Raw genomic sequence first — 24,023 nt, forward strand, 5'->3', positions numbered from 1 at the left:
GGCCCCACCACCCCTTGCCAATCTACCTACCTGAGACCCGGTGAAAGGGGTCTGGGCTCGACTCAGCTGGTCAAAGGCAGGGCCGCTGGGTTCAGCACCCCAGTTGCCTGGAGGCCCCACTGCACCTGCAGCTGCTGCAGCTGTCTCCTTCTCCTGCCGTAGGGTGTTCCGCTGGATCTGCTGTCGAATCAGCAGTTCCCGTAGTCGCTGGCGCTGTCCGGAAAACAGAGAAGTCAGTCCAATCCACTCCAACCATAGGGCTGGTACAGGGTGGGTATGAGCACCGTGGGTGCAGATGTAGATCTGCGCACCTGCCGTTGCTTCTCCAGCTCTGTCTGGCTGAGGCTAGACATGCCTGTGTCCTGGGCACTTGAGAGTTCAGGTGTTGCCACAGAGCTACTACTCATTGTAGCTCCTGGGTCTTCTCTCTTCTCCACTGGAGAGGTGATGCCCACCCTTTGTGAGGCTCCATGTGACAAGTAGGGGAGGGATCCATCAGGTGTGGGAGGTGGCAGAACGGATGCGGGGCGTAGTGGGGACAGCCCATAGCCCTCCCCTGTGGGCCCGCTGTTGGGCCCCAGGGGGCTGCCTGATGGGTGAAAATTCCCCGTGGCTACTGCGTAGTTTGTGCTTTGAGGCTTGCCCAAGGTAGGGCCAGGCCCAAAATGGCTGTTGATCCCATGGGGTGAAGGGAGACCAGGCTGAGGGACAGGGGGTTTTAGGGAAGGCTCCCCTACCCCCTGTGGGAAAGTGAACCGCATGGGAGATGGGGTGCCCGCAAATGTGCCTGTCCCAGGAGAACGGGCAAAATGAGTGGGCTGCCCACTTGGGACCTTGGCATGGAGTTCACCTGCTGGGCCAGAGGGCAGGGCTGCTGGGAAGCCCCCAGCTCCCAGCGGTGTGTGGGCTAGGGGCCCAGCCTTAAAGGCAACTTCAGGGGGCTGGGGTCGGGGTGGCTTATGCAATGGAGCAAAGGGATCACGAGACTGAGGGCGTGAGGGTGGGCGAGAGTAAGGGTCAGGAGACTGGAAGCGAGGGGTCACAGGAGATGGGCAGAAAGCCTCAGTCGACAGAGGACGTGGGGTCAATGGGGACTGGGAACTGGACTGGGACTGTGGACTGGCGGGCACTCTGGAGAAAGGGTCAGAGGGCAGTGAGCGGGGAGGCGGGGCACAGCAGCTCTCAGGGGGTGGTGGCTGGGGCCGAGGAGTCAATGGGGGCTGGGCATAGGGGTCAGGGTATGGGCCAGAACGAAAGATATCTGGATGGTTGGGAGGAGAAGGGGCCAAAGCCTGGGCAGGGGGTGGCTCCTGGGCCCGTAAGCCCAGGCCCGGGCTCTGGGGCTCTACCTGAGATGCCCGAGGGGTTAGGGGGGCTTTGAAGACATCAGGTGCCTTTAACTCCAGGCCACCCAGATGGGGACCTGAAGAAGGTGAGTCAACACAGCCCAGGTTCGGGGGACCATAGCCAGGAGAGGATGCCCCAAGGTCTTCCTTCTTCACTTCTAGGGACTTCCGGGACTCCCCAAAAGGCGGGGGTGAGAGCAGAGGCTCAGAAGCCTTGCCTCCCGCTACCCCTGGGCTCTCAGGCACAGCCAGGTTGTCCAATGAGGGGCAGCGAGGTTTGAGGAAAGGGTCAGGCGTGGAAGGCTGGTGTCTGGGGGTACCCGGTGGGGTAGTATGAAATTCCCCTGGCTGGCCAGTCCCAGGTCGAGTTGTGGTACCCAGCATTGGGGGCTGGACAGGGGCTCCAGTAGGGCTTGGGTAAGGAGGATAAGTGGGTGGTGCCGCAGAGAAGCGGGGCTCCGGGGCGTAGGCAGGGGCCAGTCCAAAGGGGTCCTGCGAAGGCACTTGGGCGGGCACCTGGGGCGGGAGCTTGAGGAAGAGCTCACCAGGTGAGTCAGGGCCGGGTACTGTGCCCGCTGGTGGCTTCAGGAACCCGTCCGCAGAGGTAGACAAGCCAGCAGGGGTGGTGGGGCTGCCAAGGAAAATGGTGGGGGCCGCAGCAGGAGGCGGACTGCCCAGTGCCCCTGGCTGGGAGGGAATGCGGAGATGGAGGGCCGGTCGCTCAGTCTTCCGGGCTACGTCGCCCATCTTGGCTTGCTTGCTGATCTGGCTCTCAGCCTGCTACAGAGACCAAGTGGAGCAGTCAGGCTGCTGATGAAGGTACGATCCACATCCCTCAATCCTAGAACAGTCACCCACTCACCTTTTGCACCTTGTTGATGCGGTGAGCAGCCCGGTTATCTTTGGCCTTTTGCTGAGGGACAAGGACACAACATAGGGCTTCATGCTCAGCCTGCAGCCGAGCTCCATCCCTCCTATCAAACCGCCTCCCCAGAGGTCAGTCCCTCACCCAGGTGCTTAGGGGATGACAGGAAAACAAGGACCTGAGGGAAGCACCTAAAAATGCTACTTCAGGCTTCTAGCTGGCCCATGCTGTCTTACCAGGTAGGGGGCTTTGTCAGCAGCTGGAACCTTTCTCCAGAGCTTCATGATTTGTTTACATCGGCTAGACCAGTCTGGGGAGTAGAGAGGTCAAGTCAGAGGAAACCCCTCCACCTGCCCCAGGCTGTTTCCCTTGCCCTCGCCCAGAACTACCTGGGTAATCTTGCTTGAGATTAGGAAAGTTAATGTTGGCATAGAGTACAGGTGAAATAGTGGAGAGCTGGCCCAGTTCCTCATCTTTCTCCCAACGCTGCAGACTCCGCTGGTTATAGGACAGCCCGTCGCCCTCGCCCTCTGTGGTAGGCGTGGTGGGGGTGGAGGGGGTAGTACCCCCTGAGCCTGTCCAAGGGCTGTCTGGCTCACCGGGTTCTGGGCTAAAGAAGCCCCCGCGCTCCCTGGGGCGCAGGGGCAGAGAGTCATATAGGGCAGGGATTTCAAGACTCACCCCAGACAAACTGCGCAGAACCCCAAGCCCCTGCTTTGCCCCACTTAAGGAAGTCCTATGGCTCAAAGTCAAAAGGAGGCAAAGCAGGCAGCCACGTGGAGGGAAAGGATAACAGGGAACACCAAAGACAGTTAAGCATAGAAACCAACCTAGAATCCAAGAAGGGGGACTGGCAGAGGCCTGGGTAGGAGTCCATTGGGCTACTGGAGGGGAGACTGCCCAGGGCGAGCCCACCTGCAAGAGCATCAGGGTCAGAGGGGAAGAAGCCGCTCAGCCGCTCAGTCACAAGGCTGGCTACAGCAGGCAGACTTGCAGCCCACCTCCTGCCAGAAGTACCTTGGAGAAAGGGCCTCTGCAGTGGCGTACGGCTACCTTCTAGGCCAGGAGTTCCACAACCCAAATGCTGTTCTCGTTCTGAGCCCAGGACATCCTTAAAGAGCTGCTGCAGGTCCTTAGACTCCATTTTGGGCAGTTCTGTGGGAGAATGACAAGGTATACATGCTGCTGAGCTGTATAAGAGAGTGTCACACATCACCACTGATCCACAGCTCATGGCCAAGGAGTGTAAGCAGGCTGCTCCCACCAGAGCAGTACAGATCCAGGCCACAGGTGGGGCCTTCTTTTCCCATGGAGGACCCTCATACCCAGAAGACACCACGCAGGCCTCACCTTCTGTGGGAATCCTGTCTAAGTCAGAGCTAAGCACTCCTTCACCCGGGGTGCCTGGCTTCTCAGGGTCACTGGGCACTGGGGATGCCTTTACAGCCCCATCCTCAAGCCCTATAATACCAGAAGAGAGTACCATCAGCAGAATGGAGGCACAAACACCCTTCAAGCCGATAGGAACCACAAGAGACAAAACGGTGTCCACTGATAACAAGCAAGAGCAAGACAGGGCCCAATCCCCGCAGCCCTCACCTGCTACGTCAGCCGTGCCCTCAGGCCCGTGGGACTCCTCATCTGCAACGTCTGGACCATCATCTCCTAAGAGCAAGGGTCCCACTCCAATCAGAGACGAGTGACGCCTGATGCCCACCCTTAGTTAATACCCCACCCACTCCCACCTCCAGACACCCTTGCCAGCTACAAGGCAGAAGGGAGACTGGACACCTCAGAACAGTTCATTGTTATTAACTAACCTTTGTGCAAGGCTGTCACAAGCTCCTTCCGATCTGAACCTCCGTCCCCTCGGGGTTTTGAGGTTCCCAGTCCAAAGCCTGGACGGCCCACCCCAACTGCAAACAGGGCCTTCCGACTCAGGTCCAGCAGTTCCTTTCCAAAGAAGGCTTCCTGCAGGAAGCATCAAGAGAAATGATTCCTTGATGGCCTGCAGGTACAGCCGTCCCTCACTGCAGGATTGTGACACCTACCTGCAGGTAAGCAGGGAACATGTCCTCCAGCTTGCTCTTTCTGCGTCCTCGTCGCTGTTGCTTCTTCTTCTCATCCCCCTCAGCGAGGCTCTGCTCCACAGAGCCCTCTGCAGGCAGGTCGGCAGGCATCACTGCAGACAAGAGGACGACTCAGGCTTTCTGGAGACACATGGCTGGCTTCAACTCTTACCTCTGCCTTGGTTCCCCAACCAACTAGACCTTACCCCTGCTTTCTCAGGGTGAGTTCACACTCTGGCCTCACTGCCATTGCCCCTGTGCGCTGTGATCCCCACCTTCCCAGAGCCCCCTGGAGCCCTCAATGTCTCACCCTCGTCGGGCTGCCCGTCCCCACTCGATCCTTCCGCCTGTGCAGCAGGTCCCCTCTTCACTCGGGTATGAGACTTCCGCTGCCGGATCATGAAACCCCCGATGCCTGTGGGCAAACACAAGCCAAGAGTGAGCAGCCACCAGAGCCTGTGGGCTGCCCTTTACTGCCCTACACCACCACTCCAGGGCCTCACCCGGCCGATAGGGTTTGCGCTTGCGCTTTTTGCTTTCCTCTGTCTCTTCTTTGCCAAGTTCTACATCAGGGCTGGCGGGGCCTTCTAGTTTAATTTCACATTCCATTTGCTCAACACCACCTGCATGTAACAGAAGAAGATCGGCAGATCAGAGAATGGGTCCTTTTATCCTTATTACGCTGAAGAGGGAACCCAGTAACCTGCCACAGTGCCACCTGAGCAAGACGAAGTGCTAGTGCAAGACCAGGAGTGGCTCTGTAGCCCCTACCCAACATCCCAGCTCAAATGGGCTGTGTCCCGCTCTCTGCCTTTCTCTGAGATCCCAGCCCAACCTTCACCCTTGAGCAGCTCCTCAGTGTCCAGGTCCCCATCCTTCTTGTCATCAGGGCCAAGGGCATCTGAGGGCTCAGAACCCTCCAGCCCTGCCTCGCCTGGGAGGCCTAGCCGTCCTCGCCGCTGGCGCCGCTTGTGCAGTGGTGACATGGTCAGGTTACGCAGCACCGCCATGCCAGTTTCTGTCAGCCACACACCCTCGAAGCGAAAGAACTGGGGCTCTGGACAACAGGGAAAAACATATGACCCCTGGACAGGGGCCCCAGGGAAACCGAAACTCCACACGTCAACCCATGTCCCCAACTGAGACACAAGCAGTGACAGACCAGTCCTGTCTGTTTCTGAAATAGCAGGCCACTAAAGGCTCTAGCAGTGACTGAGGGGTCCTGAGATAAGTCTGCTGTTAGAGAAGCCTAGCCATGTCCAGAACCTACTAACCAACCACAGGTTCACCAAACGGACTCTCTAACTGTCAAGAGACAGGAAGGCCTCTACTTGATGAACGCCAGCATACTTGTTAAGAGTGCTGCCCACACTGGCAGAAAAGATGGCCTTGTCCCATCTGTGAGGAGAAAGCTGTGCTCTCTGGAATGAGATTCGTGTAGTAAAGAAGCTCATTAGCTGATTTGCCTGCTGAAGGAACCATGTCTGGGAATAGGAAAACCTTGGTTCTGATCATAACTTTGCCACTGACTTGGCCATTTACCCTAAGTCTTTAAAAGTTTGGAGGTTGGAGCAGAGGAGATAGTCTATGGTCTTAGCTAGTTTGGTTTGGTGGCTTACCTGGCTCTTTTACCTTCACAGGTACCAACTCTGGTGGGGCAACAGGTACTGTGGAAGGAGGACAGACCAAAGGCAGCTCAGGACACTGTCCAAGGTAAGACACTCATAGCCTCCGTCCTTCTCCAACCCGATACTCACCCACAGGCTTAACCACATAGGGCTGGCAGGAGACACAGTCAAAGCCCTCGTCGGCAGCCTGCTCTACTTCATCCTCTGTGAACAGGCTCTCGCAGCCAGCATGCATCCACCTGGGGAGGGGAAGACGAGGATGAGCCTCAGCAAGGCCAGCCAACAGCAGCACTCGGAGCTGCCTGAGGAGGAAGGGGTGCCCTCACCGTTCACAGTGGCGACACTGGATCAGCAGGTCTTCCTCCACATAGGGAGCATGACAGATAGGACAGGTCACCAGGCTGGCACATGGCCCACAATGTGTGTAACTATTCTGCCATTCACAGTGGAAGCCAGGGGAGGCGGCCCCACACTGCATACACGACACACACCTAGTAGAAGCAGAAAGACCTTCAGCACCCAACCTAGGACCCCAGAGACGCCCCACTGAGAACCATCCCAGCAGGCTGCTCTCTGTAACACAGGGTATCATGCATTCAACATTGTGTCTGCTCTAAGTGTCTCTCAGGCTCATTCACCATCTCCTGTCAGATCCCAGGCTCCTTCTCCTTACCACTTGCACTTCCAGCCACCCTTGGGCACAGTGAGCAGTGGGGGGTCCAGGCAGTATGTGTGGTAGCTAATGTCACAGTCATCACAGAGCAGCAGGCGTGAAGGGTCGGAGGCCTGGCCGCATACCTCGCACACGATACACTCCACACAACGCCAGCCCTTAAGCAGCATCACCTTGGTGATCTGGGGGAGAAAAGACACGCCTCAGCTCAGTGGTGCGAGAAGGTGTGCAGAGCTCACACACTCGAAGGCAGGCAGATCTCTGAGCACACAGGGCTTTGTAGAGCGCACTCTGACATCTAAAAGTGCCTCTCTAGAGACTCCCAGGAGCTGAGTGAACAGACAGCCTCTGGCCACAGCCTCCCTGCGTGAACAACACATCTGTCATTAAGCAGGCACCAAACCGACATGGTTAATTCCCCTCGATTTTTCTTCACCTTTTAGAACCTGTTACTAATACGAGCCAATAAATGTTACTAGTGTATTAATTAATAAGTTGGTAGTTTTAGGACTGATTAGACCTTAGGTTAAAAATAATGCTACCTCTCTGTGCATGTGGAGCTGCAGTTTCGATCCTCTGATCTACTTCCAGCCTGCACCATGGTCTGGTTTTGTTATCTGTCTGGTTTGAGACAAGGTCTCACTATGACTTGGGGCTCACTATGTACACCAGGCTGACCTCAAACTCACAAAGATCTGCCTGTCTCTGTCTGAGATTAAAGGTATGTGCCACTACTCCTGGCCATAACGCATGTTTTCTACTAGTAAATCAAGTGTCAGATGGTGAGACGGCTCAGCAGATAAAGGCCCTTGCCACCAAGCCTGATGACCTGAGTCTGTTCCCTGGAATCCACATGGTGGAAGGAGAGAAGTGATCCAAGTTGTCCTCTGACCTCAACAATTATACCCTGACATATGTGTTCCCCCTCCCCCCACCAGATAAATAAATGTCATAAAATAATGAAATAAATAGTGTGGGGCTTTAGGATAATAGAGAACTGACTCTACCCACTGCCCACACATTCCAGGCCCTGAGCTTACCTTGCTGTTGACACAGTACGGGTGATAGCACTGAGAACACTGCGAACAGGCCAAGAGGTGGCCCTCGGCACCCCGGCCAAAGCTGCCACACACCACACACATGTCCTGCAGAGGAACAAAAACCCCAATGTGCAAGTATGCCTCTGCCTCTGTCTTCTGTCTATCTCTGTCCCTATGTTTGTCTATCTCGAGGTAGGGGATGAAAACAGTATATGGAGGGAGTCAAAGTCTTCCTCTATTATATTGCACCCTTTTTTTGAGACACAGTCTCACTGAACCCAAAGTTCACAATTCCAACTAAGATAGTTAGCCAACAAGCAAGCCCTGCGATCTCCCTCCCCGAACACCGGTACTGACATGCACGGCCAGAGCCAGCTTTTAAATAGGTCCTGGGGATCTAAACTCAGGGCCTCTTGTTTGCAGAGCAATCATTACTCCAAAGCCATCTACCCAGCCCTGTAAACATGTCTGTTGTCCCCAGTCCCAGCCAAAGACCAGGGAATCAGAAGTCCATCCCAAAGTATTAAGACAGCACTAGGTCACCAGGAGTCCCTTACATCTCCCTCCCAATTCAGAAGAGCTGTGCCCCTAGGAAACCTTCCTGGTCTAATTGAGTAACTAGAAATATAGTCTATCACCAGTTTAAGGAGTTACAGGAAGACCAGCCAGGTAGAGACTTATTCAGTAAGAGCTGTTTGTGACAACAAAGAAAGTAGGCTCAAGATTATCTGGGGGCAACTGCACAGGCTCCCTGGGCTACATTTCCTACCCTTTCCAGTCCTTTGCAGCATTTACAAGCCATCTCACCAGGTAGGCATTCAAACAGGCAAAATAAGCCCCAGATTCTTCCCATCCACCTGCTCAGCAAAGTAAGCTCATGAGCAAGCACACACACACACACACACACACACACACACACACACACACACACACGCACGCACGCACACACGCACATATGGGGGGGAGCCGAGATGGAGCGATGGAGAGAGAAGGTGACATAGAGCAGTGGAGAGAGATGGGGAGATAAGAGAGAGGGCAAGATGGAGAGATGGAGAGAGAGAGAGAGAGAGAAAGAGAGAGGGCGAGATAGAGTGATGGGGAGAGAGAGATGCCAAGATAGAAAGAGAGAGAAAGAGAGCGAATGCACTCAGCATGCCTTCTCTTACTGCTAAAGCTGGGTCATTGCAGCTCAGTACAGTACCTGCATTAGGACAAATTTGTCTGTGTTAGAGAAGAGAACCACGGTATTTTGCATGGTGTCATCATCTTCCTCCTCCTCCTCCTTGCTAGGAGAACTATCAATATCAGCCACCTTAATAAGCAGAAAGTTGTAGAAAGTGAAGAAGAAAGTCTGCCTCAGCTAAGCTGCCCTCTCTCCCATACTCAGAAAACAGGTGTGAATGCCTGGCTAAGCTAAAGGCCTGAGAGACAGAACACTGACTCCCCTGCTGGGGGCCCATGGCAGAGGTTTTAAGAATCCTCAGGGCAAACAACGGACTGACAGGATTCTAAGCATGCTTAACTTTTAAGGAACATGAGGCATGCTTGGGGGGCGGGGTGTGTGTGTGCAAAGTCTGTCCTTACTACCAGTGTCTCAATGGAAGAAGTGGTTGATTTTAGTCGGGCCCGTCCTCTCCCTCGTCCTCCATGTGCTGCTCCTCCACGAGGCCGGCGTCTTCCTGGGAAACTGCTACTCCGACCCTAAGTGATGGGAGAGGCCCATTACAGGACTGGGTATGTTGGACCCACAGGCTTGGAGGGAAAGATGACAAATGAAGAATCTAACAGCATTTTTAAAACGACCCAGATGTCCCACTCAAAGGACAGAAAAAAAAACGGGCTGGAGAGATGGCTCAGCGATTAAGAGCACTGACTGCTCTTCCAGAGGTCCTGAGTTCAATTCCCAGCAACCACATGGTGGCTCACAACCACCTGTAATGAGATCTGATGCCCTCTTCTGGTGTGTGAAGACAGCGACAATGTACTCATATACATAAAATAAAAGAGGAACTTTAAAAAAACAGAAAAAAAGTCAAAGTTCCAAATATCGACAAATACTGAGTGAGTGGCCTTGCCTTCCAAGAACAGACACCACAGGAGAAGGACAAAAGCAACAAGAAATGACTTCAGAGTACCGAGTTTTCAGTCCCAATTGTATTTCTGAGTGGCCATGAACCAGGGTAAATCATTTACCTCCTCTACGCATGGCAGTCAGCGAAGTTGGACTACAGGATCTATAGTCTAGGCTGCACAAAGTCAAGTGCAAAGGTAGCGCCAGGCTCTGACTCATGGCAGGCAGCAGGAGCTTGAGCACATCTGGGGCACAAGAGCCTCTTACCTGTTTGATTCGGGACCGGGCGGGGGAACTGCGCCGCCGCCCTTTGTCCCCCTCAGCTTTGCCTCCACTGGTGGCTGTCCCAGTGTCACACAACAGGGAGTCATCAGTCTCTGGCAGCGAGTCGGTGCAGAGGCGCAGGGAGCCCTCATCCCGGGCTGGACTAACATCTGTAGACACTCCCAGCTCCATGGACAAGGAGCCAGCTCCCTCAGGGTCAGGAGAGCCCAGGAGGGGCTCTGAACCAGGAAAACTGGCACTAGCATCACCCTGGCTCAGATTAGAGATCTCATTGACGATGTCGGATTTGATGAGCGTGGGTGGCATAGGGGCCATTGGTGCACCAGGCTCCTCCTGCTCTTCACAGGGTGAGCCCTGCTCTGCCTGCTTGCATTCTGGGCCATAGACCTCCATAGGGGTCACAGGGATCAGCTCCTCAGGGTCCAGGAGCACAGGAGAACCTTTAAGTTCACTAGCCAAACTGCCAGAGTTCTGTCCAGTCTGTGACTGCAAAGGATCAGCATCAGTCCCATCTAGGGGCGTTGTGTCTTCTCCCAAGCCAGAGAAGTCATCCAGGGCTGGGGCAGGGCTGGGGGCAGGGCAAGAGAGGTCCCCCATAGGGGATGGCAGAGGACTGGTGGCCCTGGGTTCCAAGGCTGGGCACTCAGGCTCTGGACCCTTCTCAGTCTCCATCTCGTGCAGCCCAGCTTCACCTGAGACACCCACCTCCTTCTGCACAGGACTCAGTGGGGAGGGAACAGAGAGGGGCAGGGCAGGAGGTGAGCAGTGGGAGGGAGGAGGGGTTGGAGGAGGCAAGGAGTGCTGAAGGAGCGGAGAGCAAGGTGGTGGAAGCGGCCCCATGAGGATCGGAGAAGCAGGCCCCATCGGGGAGCCCGGAGATGGGGGAAGAATCATGGGGGGTACAGGCTCAGGGTCAGTGCAGTTGGCTTCTGGTGGAGGGCTGATAGGTGTCTCGAGGATGGGGGCCGCCAACGGTGACTCAGGGTCACTGTCCCCTTTGGCACCAAAGGGGTACTCTAGCTCCCCCAAAGGAGACAAGGCTGGAGGGGCTGCAGCTGGGATAATGGGTGAGAGTGGAGGAGGAAGAGGATCTGGGGGAGAAGAGAAAATGAGGCTCTTAGATTAGATCTGCCATAGTGTTAAGACTACCCCAAGTAATGGGACAATACTACCTCCTTACCTGGTGGCATCAGCTGAGGTGACAAGACTGGCTCCCCCGACAGGGACAAGGGCAGCTCCTCAGGAAGTGGGGATAGAGGTGGTTCCCCAGGCTCAGACAGGGCTGGCTCTCTAAGCATTGGGGATAAAGGTGGCTCCCTACTTGGGGGAAACAAGGACAGCTCCTTGGGTGCAGGACACTGGCTTGGTTCCTCAGGAGGCTCTTGAGGCTGAGGAGAGCGGTGTAGTTCCTCAGGCTGCGAGTACAGGCATGGCTCCTCAGGCATGGGGGACAGGCATGGCTCCTCAGATTGGGGAGACAGGTGGAGCTGCTTAGGCTGAGGGGACAGGTGTGGTTCCTGAGGCACAGGGGACAAGCGCAGTTCCTCAGGCTGAGAAGATAGGCAGGGCTCTGCAAGCACAGGGGACAAGCATGGCTCCTCCGACTGTGGGGACAGCGGCAGCTCCTCGGGCTGGAGACAAAGTCGGGGCTCCTCAGGCTGAGGAGACAGGTAGGGTTCCTCGGGCTGAGGGCAGAGTCTCAGCTCCTCAGGCAGTGGCGACAAGGGTGACTCCTCCATCGGCAAGGACATAAGTGAGTCCTCTGGTGGTGGTGAAGCAGGTGACTCTTCATGGGGAGGGGACAGTTGGGAAGCTTCAGGTGGAGGTGAGGCAGGAGAGTCCTCCGGTGGTGGGGACAGTCGAGAAGCTTCAGGTGGAGGTGAAGTGGGAGAATCTTCAGGTGGTGGGGACAGGGGAGATTCTTCAGGTGGCGGGGACAGCCGTGATACCTCAGGCAGAGGGGACAGATGTGACAGGACAGGCAGAGGCGAGAAGCGTGATACCTCAGGTGGGGGGGACATGGGTGAATCTTCAGGTGGGGGAGACATGGGCGAGTCCTCGGGGGGTGGGGAAAGCCGTGATGCCTCTGGAGGTGGGGACAGAGGAGAGTCCTCTGGTGGAGGAGATAGGGGAGACTCTTCAAATGGTGGGAAAAGACGAGATGCCTCAGGTGGAGGGGACATGGGTGACTCTTCTGGTGGAGGGGACATGGGCGACTCTTCGGGTGGTGGAGACAGGCGAGATGCTTCAGGTGGCGGAGAAGAGGGCAGTTCCTCTGGTGGGGGGGACAGAGGAGACTCCTCAAATGGTGGAGATAGGGGTGAGGCTTCAGGCGGTGGAGACAGGGGTGTGTCTAGTGCAGGAGATGGGGGAGACTCCTCCAGTGGAGAAAAAGGTGATGACTCAGGGGGTGGAGAAAGGGGTGACTCCTCAGTTGGTGGGGACAGGCGAGAGGCCTCAGGTGGTGGAGATGTTGGTGATTCTTCAGGTGGTGGAGACAGGGGTGACTCCTCAGGTGGGGGCAGCAGTGGCATCTCCTCATTTAGGGGAGCCTCCAACTGGGCTTCAAGTTGGGTCCCTTCTCTCCCTGTAGACACAACACATCGTCTTCCTACCTAGTTCAGATTGAACTCTACAAAAAGTGCAGGGTCTGAGGCAAAGCAAAAACTGTCTCTTGCCACAGGGACCTTTAAGCCCTACTCACCTAGTGGTTTGGCTTCACATTGCAGGGGCCCCGGTTCCTTGGGTTGCACAGAGGTCACGTGTGTGCCTTTTGGCTGCCCTTGGCATGTGACGTACAGAGCGCTGGGCTCCTCGGTGGGCGTCTCACCAGGCTCTGGGGGTGAAAATCTGCAGAAGGTGCAGGGGAGCAAGCACTGTGGCTCTCTCCAGCTAACGAGACTCCTAGGAGCCTACTGGGACGAGGTGTCGGTGGGCGGGGCTGCACTGCAGGCTGGCTGCCTACTTAACCCAGCCCATTCAGTCTCACCCCTCCTGATGCCCTGTCCTGAGTCAGTTGACACTACTTACCTGCTACAGACAGCTGGGTGCTGTTCAGCAACAGAAATGACAGGCTGGCTTCCCTGGACTTTATGACAGCGGTGACAGAGTGAATAGTTCTCAAACCACTCGGAGTTGGGATTCAAATCCGCTGAGCCTGCCCCACAGGCCCGACATATCCGGCATGTCTAGGGAAGCGAGAAGGCAAGATAGACACTAGTCAAAGCACAGCTGGACACAGGCATGCACGTGACCCACGAGCCCAAGGCGACTGTGGACGTGCTAAGGGGCTATCAGCAGACACTCACCTTACACTTCCACGAGTGAGCGGGCAGGTCCTCAATGGGTGGCTTTAAGCAGAAGGTATGGTACCCTTTGTCACACGTCTCACAGACCAACATTTTAGAATCATTCCCAGGTTTCCTAAAAGGCACAGGACACATTGTTGGATCCCTCCTAGCCTCATTTTCTATCCAAACTTTGCATATGGCTACTCTTTAGCCCTCACACTCTTACCTGCAGGCTTGGCACACTTTGCATTCAGGGCACTGCCAACCGGCACGCTTGCGAGCAGTCAGAGCAGTGTCCAGACAGGCTCCATGATAGTGATGCCCACAGCTGGTACAGAAGAACAAGTCACACAGCTCCCCTGGCCCCTCACACACTGCACAGTGAGCCTCCTCTACAGTAGGAAGGAAGGAAAGTCCAGGTCAGTGACGGAGAGCTCATGCTACTCAAGACAGTCACACAGAGCTAACAGGTATACTAGTCTAGGCACTGCAGACACTGGAGTGTCTACAGACAGGCAAATACGGGCAGAGCCCCTGTACTCACAAAGTTTGCATCTATTTTGCAGGGACAGAAAGACTATAGTTTCTGACTGAATAACGTTTGTGGAGTACCAAAGTCAAAGGCACACTCGGCCCCCTTTGCTCTCTCACCCAAATGTGCAGCTCCGTCACTGTGCTCCGGGCAGAGCAGCTGCAGTGTTCTCATGGATAAGAAGGAGCCACTGGCAGTCGCACAGGGAAAGTGGTAAAGCCGTGAACATCCGGGTGAGCGGCAAGGAACGGAGGCACCGAACCTGGCGCAGTGGGAGCAGCGCTGCAAGGAGGTGAGAGCCTCAGAGCCAACCAGCTCAACAAAGGTTAGCCGCTAGCCCTTCCCCAGTTCTGCCCACTCCGCCCTCACCTACGCGATCATTTGACCTTAACCTTACCTGTGAGATCCCTGAGAAGACGGCCTTGTCCACACCACATAGTTCTGGGCCCTCCTGCCCCCATACACCTGCTGACCATGCTGCACACCAATGATGTGCCCAGCAGTGCCCTTGATGGGTAGAATGAGGTAAACAGAGAGGAACAGGTTAACACTGTGACCAGCTCAGGACGATCCAGCCTCCACCCTGCTTCCAAACCCACTTACCTCCAGGCTCTCCTAGGTGGGCAGGCGTAAGGCCCTCAGGGAAACCAATTTGTGATAGGTCCTCATTGGGCAGCACTGCCTCACAGGGACCTGAGCTTCCCCCAGAGGATACCACTGGAAACCCGGGCCAGTCAGATGGCAATTCAAAGCGCTGCAGCTCCCTCTGCCCATGCAGACTGGGCTCCCCACAGTTACAGAGCGCACAACGCCGTGCTGGACCCCCACTGTGGACACACAGACATCAGCACCATGGCAGACAACACCCCTCACCCCCGTAACCCTGTGATCTGGCAAACCCGTGCATCCTACTCACACTTCTGGAAAGCCCTTGCCTCTCCAATCAAATCCCTGTGTGCCCATAAAGCCCCGTTTTCCACAAACAAGTTACCTGCAGTCATGAGGCGGCTTCTGAAGCCTAGAACTCCCAGAACTGGGGACTGAGACCTCCCCGATACACAGGATGGGAAGGTGTGGCTCAGTGGCACCTGGCTTCTCAGGGGCTGCAAGTCCATCAGCTGAATGAACAGAGAGGAGATGGCATTTAAACTTTTGTCTGAAAGAACAAAGTTCTTCAGCAATCTACCTGTGTATTTTAGACTGAGCCAGGATTTGTGCCAGGACCAGAAATAAAGGGCTACCCCTGAGGAGCCAAAAGCTGTCAGCAAACTAGGAGATGCGTCCTCCTCACCTGCCGGGTCTGAATCTTTATCTTCAGCAGGCGGCTTCTGGCTGTCCATCCCTCTCTCCGACTGGGCAGGGCCCTCTCGGGGAGACCTGTCGGTGCCAAAAGATACTTGTATGTCCACTAAGCTTCCCCAGTGAGCCCTCTTCCCATTATAAGAAGTCAGTTAATGGTAAGCAGACCCTTTAGATATCAGAGACAAGCCTTGTCTACAAATCTCTGTCGTAGTGCCTAGGGAATTCATTTTCTGACTCTTACCCCACTGCCCACTTCTCCTCCAAGCACATACCTCCTTCTCTCATCCTGGATTCTCAGGTGTCCATTCCATTTTCCCACTTCCACCCGCCTCTGTAACAGTTCCTAGGGCAATCATTCCAACTAAAACCACATCCATTGCCTCATCTTAACCCCTGGCCTATCCCTGGCCTTTATTCTTAGGTCTCAGGTCAGCTACTGTCTTACAGGCCTGAACGTTGCAACCCACTTGACCCAGAAGTCTTAGTCATGTCAAAATCCCTCTCACAAAAAGCAGAGTCCTAGGTTCTTGCAAGAGTCAACACAACACTAATCTAAAGGATAGCTATGAATGGATCTCCACTGCTTTTAACAAGGATATCCCAAATACAACAGAAGGAACCTCGATTGCCAGGCATATGAAACTCAGGACCACCACTGGCCCCAGCCCTAAATGAGCCCTGGGTCTCACCTAACATGAAGGCCTCAGGTTTGTTGCCCTTAGCAACGCCAACTGCCCTTCTTCCTTAGATGCTCCTAGTTAACAGAAGTGGGCCTTAAGAGTTACTGAGCATGTGTAAGGAGACCTGGGGCTAAGCATGCTGGGAGTTGTAGTCTCAGGAAGCACACTGCTACTTGGAGGAGGGCTAAATGGGGCAGGACCTAACAGAGCAGAATAGTTTCCTTCCTCTTAAGTCAAGCTGGGTTTCCAAATACTCAAGAGTTAATGGTCCCTCTTTCCTATTTCATATAGTCCAATGTATCTCAAAAACCAAATGAAACACGCTAAAGCCTCATCAGAAAACTTAAGACTCATGCAACACTGGGTGTATTTTTGTTGCCCTCCAAGGCAGCACACTGAAGTAGAGTACAAAGACTGAGAGGAGTCGAAAGTAAGAATTACAGATGCTAGGCCTGGTGGCAGACACTGATGACACCATAACTTGGAAGACAGAGCAGAGGGATCAAAGTTGGAGAACAGCTTGGTCTACACTGAAAGCTCCAAGCCAACCAGAGCTTCACAGTGAAACTGTTTAAACAGACAAACATTCCCAAAATTATGAATAGGAAAGAAACCCCACATAAGAAAGCTGAGACGGGATTAGTGCCTGCAGCTGTTGGTAGACCTTCTCACCAGTGTCTAGTGCTTGTAAAGGTGGTGGTGTGAGGTAAGAAGACTCCCTTAAAAACAACTGTAAATGATAAAGGGCTGAACAATTCATCTCCCCTTGTTTAGTCAGTGACCACACCAACCTGGGTACAGATAATCCTGTCCTCTAACACTGGAAGGCAAATACCACAGCCAATCACAGCAAGGGAACCCTCCAAGTGCTTGATGACCAGTGAATCAATTCCCAGCTACCACAGTATCAGTTTCCTTCCCTGAGCTCACAATTCCACTCCCAAATGTTGGCGATCCCTGTGAGCCACGTGGAAGTAATGATGCTACTTTGCTTTTTCCTTCTAACTCTCTGAACCTGCCAGAGAAGGAGCAGCACATCACCTGACACCCATCACCGCCATTCCCAAAGCACCTCTTCCCAAGCGTCAGGCGCAACAGTCCGTTTGCAGGAAGGCAGGGTGTTTATCTAGCTGCTTACAGCACATGCTCTGAGATTCAAGTCAGGACCCTCTTGACACTCAACCCCTCAAAGCCTGGTCGCACCAAAGGTCCACAAGGACTTTAAAAGTTTTCCAAATGTTTGCCATCTAACCATGTCTTCCTAACAGATCCTCTTCCAACTTTGTTCTCAGAGTTGAGGCCAAGGGAGTCACAAACAGCAACAAATAGAAGGCAACAGTGATGATACAGTGGGTAGGAGGGCCGCCTGACACAAGGCCAGAGGGACACATTCCTCGGCCCTCCCCCAAGCGCAGCTCTCTCAGGCCGCTAAAGCTACAGATGCCCAAGAAAGTACAGAAACTACCTTCTTCATCCAGCCTTGAGGGTCAGAGTAGGAACCCCGAAAAAGGAAGCACCCCACTCTCAGACCCATGGACCAGCAAACTGTCCTTTTTCTGTACCATAAAGAGTCCAGGGACATCTCCAAGAGGCCTGAAACCTTAGCCTCTTAACTACTCAAGCTTTCGGCCCAGCGTCTCTACCAAAACGCCAAGTACCATAGCAATCAAGTTCCTGGAGGCATCTGAGCAGAGAAGGCCCCTGTCCCATCATTCATAGCCGGTAAACAGAGGCACACATATATCCCAGGGGCTTTCCCTGGGTCAAGCTAGGCTAACACCTGGGCCAGGCTTGCTCTGAGCTAGGGAGCTGACACTCTTAGACCTGAAACACCCAAAACGGCAAGAAAGGTGGCAGAGATTTACTCCAACCACTCTCCTTCCTGTGTTCACCCTAGACCAGTAAGACTTCACTCCATTTTCTCTGCAAGGGAGGAAATGGAGGCTTGGAGGGGTGAAAGGCTGGAGACGGCCTGAGTGAACCAACAGTTCTTCAGTGGGACTCAGGACTTCCTGGTTCCCAGCTAGGAAATCAAACCACACCTCTCTCCACCCCCATTTTTGGGTCAGCCTTCTAGGAAGGACCCAAATGGTAACACATTGTCCCTGGGTAGCCTAGGGGGCAGCCAGAGCTAACAAGATACTGTCCCACCTAAGGTTGTTAACCTAAGAGCAGACTAGAGAGGCAGAGGCCACAGATGACAGCTCACCTTACTCCACACCCCTATGCCACCTCCCAGAAATCTTTCAAGGGCAAACCCCCTACTTTTCCCTTTCTGAGACAAGACTCAAGGAGACTGAGCAAATGTATTTTGGAGGGGGTGGAATGAGGGAGCAAAATGCACTAGCCAAATTCCTGCTGGGCAACTCGACAGGTGTGAGAGAGGCTGTCCCAGCCCAGGGCCCAGAGGCTGAGGCGGGAGGCTCATGCTGTACATACACACCCCTTCTCCCCAGCACCTCCTACCAGGGCTGGAAACACTGGCTTCCAGCAGAAAAGAGCATAAATAAAGTCATTTCTCCATCAAAGACGTGCAAGCTACCCCTATTCTGTACAGCCGGGGCAGCACCTGAGAACTATTTACCACTCGGTAGCCTGAAAAGCATTGTAGAGGTCTGGCAGGGGCTTTCAGGATTGGCCAGGGACTCATGGGCAGCTAACTCTACACTAGGCCCGGAGAAAGCAGGAGACAAAAGCCATTTTTTTGCAGCCCACATTCGTAGAGAACAGATCTCAACGGTCTCTTCTATAATCCCCCAGAGATTATGTCCATCCCAAGAGGAGGGGAAGCAAAGCAGGCTAAGACACCACTAGGCCTTGCTGGGGTCACTTTGCAAGGCAGAGGTAGTTAAGTTGAACGGCAGGGACAGAGCTGCCCCAGCTCCCCTCTTCACCGCTTCCCACACACCCGACCCTGGTGAAGGACCCAGGGCTCCTTGAGTTCCCCACAGATTGTTTTGGGTGCCCAGGTGGGTAGGAACAACATTAAAGTCCAATCTGGCAGTAAGTCCGACCTGGCAGTGCCACCCCCCCCCAAAGTAGTTCTGTCCCAAGGAACCCTGGGGGTGGGGGTAGGGGTAGGGGTGGGGGTGGGGGATAGTAGCCTGGGATTGGTGTTGGCACTGGCATCGGGGCCTGGGTTCTAGTTTGGTCGAACTCCCTCAACACAAAAATAAACAGGCAGAGAGGCTATCTGGACATGTTCCCAAACTCCTGTAGTTCCCTGAACCCCCAATCTTTAAAGAGGCACACCCCAAGAAACCAGGCCTCAGTTCTGCCGTGGCAACTGGCTCAGATTCCCCTTGACAGACCCTGCCAAAGGAACCCTCCCCAGCTCTGGCACCCCTTTCTCCAACCTAAAGGCCAGCACCGGCCAAGATAGTCCATCTGGCTGTGCCCCCAGTCCAACCCTTTCTGGGCCCAGGCCGGGCGGACTTCACTCACCTCTTCACAGGGCGATCCAGAAATCCTCATCCGAGAACATGGCCAGAGCCCGGGCCGCTCCCCGACCTCCAACCGCCAGAGCGAGCACAGCCGCCCCCCACTCGGGGGGGCTTAGGGAGGCCAAGAACGGTAAATCCAGGTCGGAGTGGTCACCCTTCCCCCGGGTTTAAAAAAAAAAAAAAAAAAAAGCAGCAAGAATCCAAGAGGGCTCTCTGCCTCGGGTTCCAGCAGTTTAGGTTTCCATGAACAGCCCCAGGGCGGCGAATCCCGAGCGGACACAAAGAGAGCACCGGTGGCTTTGATCTTGGGCAAGCAGGCTCCGCATCCGCGTCGCGGGGCGGCCTCTCAGTCCTAGGGCCCGGCCAGCGCCCCGGCCGCCCGCGCCGGGCTCGGGCGGAACGTCGAGGCTCTCCAGATGGAACGTCGAGGCGCCTCCCCAGCAGCCCGGAAGGAATGCCGCGCCGCGCCGCGCCGCGCGCCGGGCCCGGATGGAACGTGAGCCCCTCGCAGCCGCGCCGAACCCCTCTCCCCGCCCGGCCGGCGCCCCGGGGCCGCGCGAGCTACGGCGACGCGGAGCCGGCGGGGCCGAACCTGACACACACCCAGCGCCCGGCTCCGCGACCCCGAGCGTCCCCCCTCGGCGGCTTCGAGCCCCCCACCTTCTGCTCCCCCCGGGGAAGGGAGGAGGGTTGGTGGGCGAGGAAGAGGAAGGGGCGGGCGGTGCGAGCCCTCTGCCCGCTCCCCTCCGGCCGCTCCAGGCCCAGCGCTCGCCTCCCTTCCCCTCTGGCCTCGGGAGCTGCCCCGCCCCCGGCCTGGCCGGCTGTGGTCCGCAGCACCCCCTAGACCCCCGGCAGGCTCTGATCGCGGGGGGTCTAGAGGTGCATGGTCCAACCCCGGCTCCCGGCGCCGGGGGGTCAGGAAACTGAGCGGAAAGTGGGGAACGAGGCAGCCATTTGCAACCGGAGAGGAAAGTAGTGCAGCGCGGCGCCGCTCCGCCTCCCCCCTCCGCCTCCTGCTCGGCCGGTAGGGTGGTTCCTGCGAAGAGGCTTTTTCCTCGCCTGGGATCTGGGCAGCGGTCGTAGAGACTCGTGGAGCGTCCGGCGCGAGATCCAGGGGGGCCTTTTGCTTGAGGAACCCCACTCAAGAAGGGGAGAAAGGAGAAGAGGAGGCCCTATTTTGTGTTGGAGCGGGGCGGCGGAGGGGTACAGCCCTCTTGGAGGAAAGGCTGTGACTCTGCAGTTCTACGCACACGCTGAGGGATCCCTCCGCCGCAGATTAACCCCGACTGCGCCAGGCTGGCCGCCGGGCAGACACGTGGGAATAAAGCCCCCCTCTTCTTCACCCCGGCCCAGGAGCTGCCTCCTTTACCTTCTGGGTGGTAAAGCTGGGATTCTGACCACTTTTTAATTCTGTTCCCTAAAGTCACTGACCCTTGGAACTCCTTGCTTTGGCCGGGGACAATCTTTGCCAAGGGGGGTTGGGGGGTGGAAAGAGCCTGGAGATTGGCCGCAGCTCTGCATCCTGGGAACTGGAGTCCGCAAATGGAGAAAGTGAGGCACGGTGCCTGGCGCTGTAAAGGGTGGGTTCTTGCCACGTTTGGGGGCCGGAAGAAAGCTGGACGACTCTAAGGTCTTCTAACTCCAAGACCCTTTGGTGCAGAAGTATTGTCGGTGTCCTCACGATCCCCAACCAACCACTTCCCTACCAAAACATCAATGTAGTGTGTCCCCACCCCATATTTAATTTTCCCGAAAATCTTCTGAACCTGTCTTTTTTTTCTTCCTTAAACTAAGATAAATACTCTGCTACTTGGTTGGAATATTGTTAATCTGGATAAGACCCTCAAACTCCTGCACTCCAAGTCTGGGAGATAGGAAGACTAGAATTTCCTTTCTGCATAGACTGTATACATGGAATAAACAGGTTGAGACAAATTAACTGTGTACTGGATACTTTATATCCCCGTTTTTCCTCACCAAGATTGTGGAATTATCTCCATATCGCAAATGAAAAGGATGAGGCTAAACAAGAGGAAATCGCCCAAGGAATCACTCTGAGAAGTTAACCCTTAATGCAAACCAGAGGGAACATCCCCCCCCCCTAGTTTAAAAAAAAAAAAAAAAGATTTAAGGGTCTATAAGATGGCCTGGAGGGTAAAAGACACTTACTGTCAAGCCTTAAGACCTGGGTTCCATCCCTCTGGCCCACATAGTGGAGAGAGAAAACTGAATCCAAATTGTTCTCTGACCTTCACAGGTCCAGGATGCTCCCCCCCGCCCCCCTTGCACGCACACACAAATGCACAAGATAAAATAAATGTAACTTTTAAAAAAAGATTTAAGAGGAAAAAAGCGAAAAGAAACTGGCAAGTAAGGTCTGAGTCTATTTCAGTGGAAAAAGTACAGCATGGTTCGTTCTGGTGGGAATGTGCTTTATCCTCAGAAAGAGCCACTAGATACATGTAGCTATTGAGTACTTTGAAATGTAGGTGGTGCAACTCAGTAACTTAATTATAACTATGTTAGTCCTAACCTTGTGAGATTTCCATATTGGACGTGTGGATCTGGCCATGGTGGAGGAGAGATCAATAGCAGGCACATCCTACTATCTGTACATAGCGTCAAGGTTTCTAGTCTGATTGCTAAAGCCAATTTCAACAAAATTCTTAGAAAAGAAACTTCAGGTGATCCCACAAATTATCTCAGCTATAGTACAAGTTTATCTAGGAATTGAAAAGTCGAAGGCATCTCCCCATTGCCTAGACCCAAAACTGAAAAGCAGACCCCCCCACTAGAAGATAATACTAATTAATCTATCATGGACTATCCTAAACCTTGGGTATATTACCTCAGTTCTCACGGGCGGGTGTCATGGTCTTATGTAACACTGACCTGGAATCTGACAAGGCTGCCCCTCAACTGGAGAGACAACCCCTGTTACTTCTCCCTCCTGAGAGCTGGAATCACACACGGATGTACCACACCCGGCCCCTCATTCCCTCTTTTATCCTCTTGAGAGAGACTTAAAAGTTTTATTTATGACGTGTAGTTCTGTGAACTTCTATGTACTATACAGACCCTCCGGAAGTCAGAATAGGCCATGAGAGCCCTTAAAACTGGAGTTACAGGTGGTTGTGAGCCACTGTATGGATGCCGGGAACAACAAAACCTAGGTCCTCCCCAAGAGCAGTGAGCCCTCTTAACCACTGAGCCCCAAGACTCCTTTTATTACAAGCTCTTGAGCCAAGTTTGACACTGCAGTCCTGTGACCTAGCACTTGGGATGTGAAGGCAAAGGATGATGAGGACTTCAAAGTCACTCTCTAAGCTGAGGTGGCTCCGTAGGAAGTTCAATACCGCACCTCATGAATTTGATTCCCAGGACCCAGAGTGGATGTAGAGAGCCAATTCCTGAAAGTTGTCCTCTGACCTCCACACTTGCACCAAAGCACACCTGTCTCACACACACACACACACACACACACACACACACACACACCACATTCACACAATCTCATCAAAAGAACGACACACAAAAAGATTTTAAAAGAAACACCACGCTTGGGTTCTCACAATCTGTGATTCACAATCTGGAACCTGTAGTTGTAGCTATTGGGAAGGGGAGAGCAGGATCAGCAGACTCAAGGCCTGCCTGGGCAACTAGGGAAGGAAACGCTATTTCAGTCCATTCAGAGGCTGAGTTGGTCATTCAGTGGCTAAGAGCACTCCTTGCTTGCTTGGTCTTCCAGCAAACCTAGGTTTGGTTCCCAGAACCGACTTGGTTCACAACCATCCCTAACTCCATTTCCAAGAGGTCTGATGCCCTCTTCTGGCCTTAGAGGACACTGCTCAGATGTGGTGTTGAGATGTACGTAGGCATAACACTAAAAAAACCATTCATAGAAAAGAATTCCTTGTTTATTCAACACAGGTTTTCCCTGTATAGCCCTGGCTGTCCTGGAACTTGCTCTGTAGACCAGGCTGGCCTCAAACTCAGAGATCTCCCTGCCTCTGCATCCCAAAGTGCTGGGATTAAAAGTGTGTGCTACCATCGTCTAGCTAAAAATAAATCTTAAAAAAAAAAATTATAACTGTACAGATGGCTCAGGGGTTAATGAGTACTTGTTCCTCTGGAGGACCTAGGATTCATTCCCAATGGTGGCTCACAACATCTTTAACTCTAGCTCCAAAGGATTTGATGCCGTCTTCTGATTTAACACCTAAAAAATACAGCACAATTCCAAAGGTGCATAAAGCACAAAAAGATGACCAAATAGATAAAGGACTCTAGGCACCAGGCACACTGGTGACGCAGACAAGCAGGCAGGCAAAACACTCAAAGATAAAAATTAGTAAAGCTGGGGCTAGAGAGATGATGGCTCAGCAGCTTAGAGCACTGACTGCTCTTCCAGAGGTCCTAAGTTCAATTCTCAGCAACCACACGGTGGCTCACAACCATCTGTAATGGGATCCGATGCCCTCTTCTTATGTCTGAAGACAGCTACAATTTACTCATCCTTTTCCTATGTCTGAAGACAGCTACAATTTACTCATATATATAAAATAAAACTTATTTTTTAAAAAAGGAGTATGGCACCTGTTGGTGGTGTCAACACGCCTTTAATTACAATACTTAGGAGGCACAGACAGATTATCTCTGACTTTGAGGCCAACTTGGTCAACAGCCAGGGGTACACAGAGAAACCCTGTCTCAAAAAAAAAAAAAAAAAAAAGAACTCTCTAAAGGGCTGACAAGATGGCTCAACGAATAAAAGACACTTTGCTGCCAGACCTGAAGAT

General features: G+C 53.9%; 2 protein-coding genes across 18 annotated transcripts in view; one reads left to right on the forward strand and one right to left on the reverse strand.

The window, feature by feature from the left end:
* Window positions 1–21,163, reverse strand: part of Kmt2d (lysine methyltransferase 2D) — a 41,337-nt gene extending 20,174 nt beyond the window's left edge. For 3 of the 13 annotated variants that reach the window (XM_017595321.3, XM_063262843.1, XM_063262846.1), the window contains exons 1-33: window positions 19,226–21,162; window positions 15,091–15,176; window positions 14,791–14,917; window positions 14,403–14,626; window positions 14,197–14,306; window positions 13,919–14,081; window positions 13,494–13,659; window positions 13,286–13,400; window positions 13,008–13,165; window positions 12,682–12,827; window positions 11,158–12,564; window positions 9,960–11,068; window positions 9,206–9,322; window positions 8,823–8,933; window positions 7,622–7,726; window positions 6,582–6,763; window positions 6,235–6,399; window positions 6,038–6,147; window positions 5,900–5,947; window positions 5,116–5,337; window positions 4,784–4,903; window positions 4,591–4,695; window positions 4,263–4,393; window positions 4,032–4,182; window positions 3,811–3,876; window positions 3,562–3,672; window positions 3,229–3,366; window positions 3,042–3,126; window positions 2,601–2,842; window positions 2,448–2,521; window positions 2,209–2,259; window positions 312–2,126; window positions 31–213 (exon numbers count right to left, since the gene is read on the reverse strand). In XM_017595321.3, coding sequence (XP_017450810.1) covers window positions 31–213; window positions 312–2,126; window positions 2,209–2,259; window positions 2,448–2,521; window positions 2,601–2,842; window positions 3,042–3,126; window positions 3,229–3,366; window positions 3,562–3,672; window positions 3,811–3,876; window positions 4,032–4,182; window positions 4,263–4,393; window positions 4,591–4,695; window positions 4,784–4,903; window positions 5,116–5,337; window positions 5,900–5,947; window positions 6,038–6,147; window positions 6,235–6,399; window positions 6,582–6,763; window positions 7,622–7,726; window positions 8,823–8,933; window positions 9,206–9,322; window positions 9,960–11,068; window positions 11,158–12,564; window positions 12,682–12,827; window positions 13,008–13,165; window positions 13,286–13,400; window positions 13,494–13,659; window positions 13,919–14,081; window positions 14,197–14,306; window positions 14,403–14,626; window positions 14,791–14,917; window positions 15,091–15,139 — 8,106 coding nt within the window. In that variant the 5' untranslated portion in view covers window positions 15,140–15,176; window positions 19,226–21,162. Of the gene's footprint in view, window positions 1–30; window positions 214–311; window positions 2,127–2,208; window positions 2,260–2,447; window positions 2,522–2,600; window positions 2,843–3,041; window positions 3,127–3,228; window positions 3,367–3,561; window positions 3,673–3,810; window positions 3,877–4,031; window positions 4,183–4,262; window positions 4,394–4,590; window positions 4,696–4,783; window positions 4,904–5,115; window positions 5,338–5,899; window positions 5,948–6,037; window positions 6,148–6,234; window positions 6,400–6,581; window positions 6,764–7,621; window positions 7,727–8,822; window positions 8,934–9,205; window positions 9,323–9,959; window positions 11,069–11,157; window positions 12,565–12,681; window positions 12,828–13,007; window positions 13,166–13,285; window positions 13,401–13,493; window positions 13,660–13,918; window positions 14,082–14,196; window positions 14,307–14,402; window positions 14,627–14,790; window positions 14,918–15,090; window positions 15,177–19,225 lie in introns of all 13 variants that reach the window. The other 10 variants (XM_063262841.1, XM_063262839.1, XM_063262842.1 and 7 more) reach the window with 10 other exon arrangements.
* The window catches only part of Tuba1c (tubulin, alpha 1C), a 441,616-nt gene that overhangs the window by 242,896 nt on the left and 174,697 nt on the right, over window positions 1–24,023 (forward strand). The gene's annotated exons all lie outside the window — the stretch shown is intronic.

Source organism: Rattus norvegicus, chromosome 7 (genome assembly GCF_036323735.1).
Source record: "Rattus norvegicus strain BN/NHsdMcwi chromosome 7, GRCr8, whole genome shotgun sequence".
In the NCBI taxonomy this organism is placed as follows: Eukaryota; Metazoa; Chordata; class Mammalia; order Rodentia; family Muridae; genus Rattus; species Rattus norvegicus.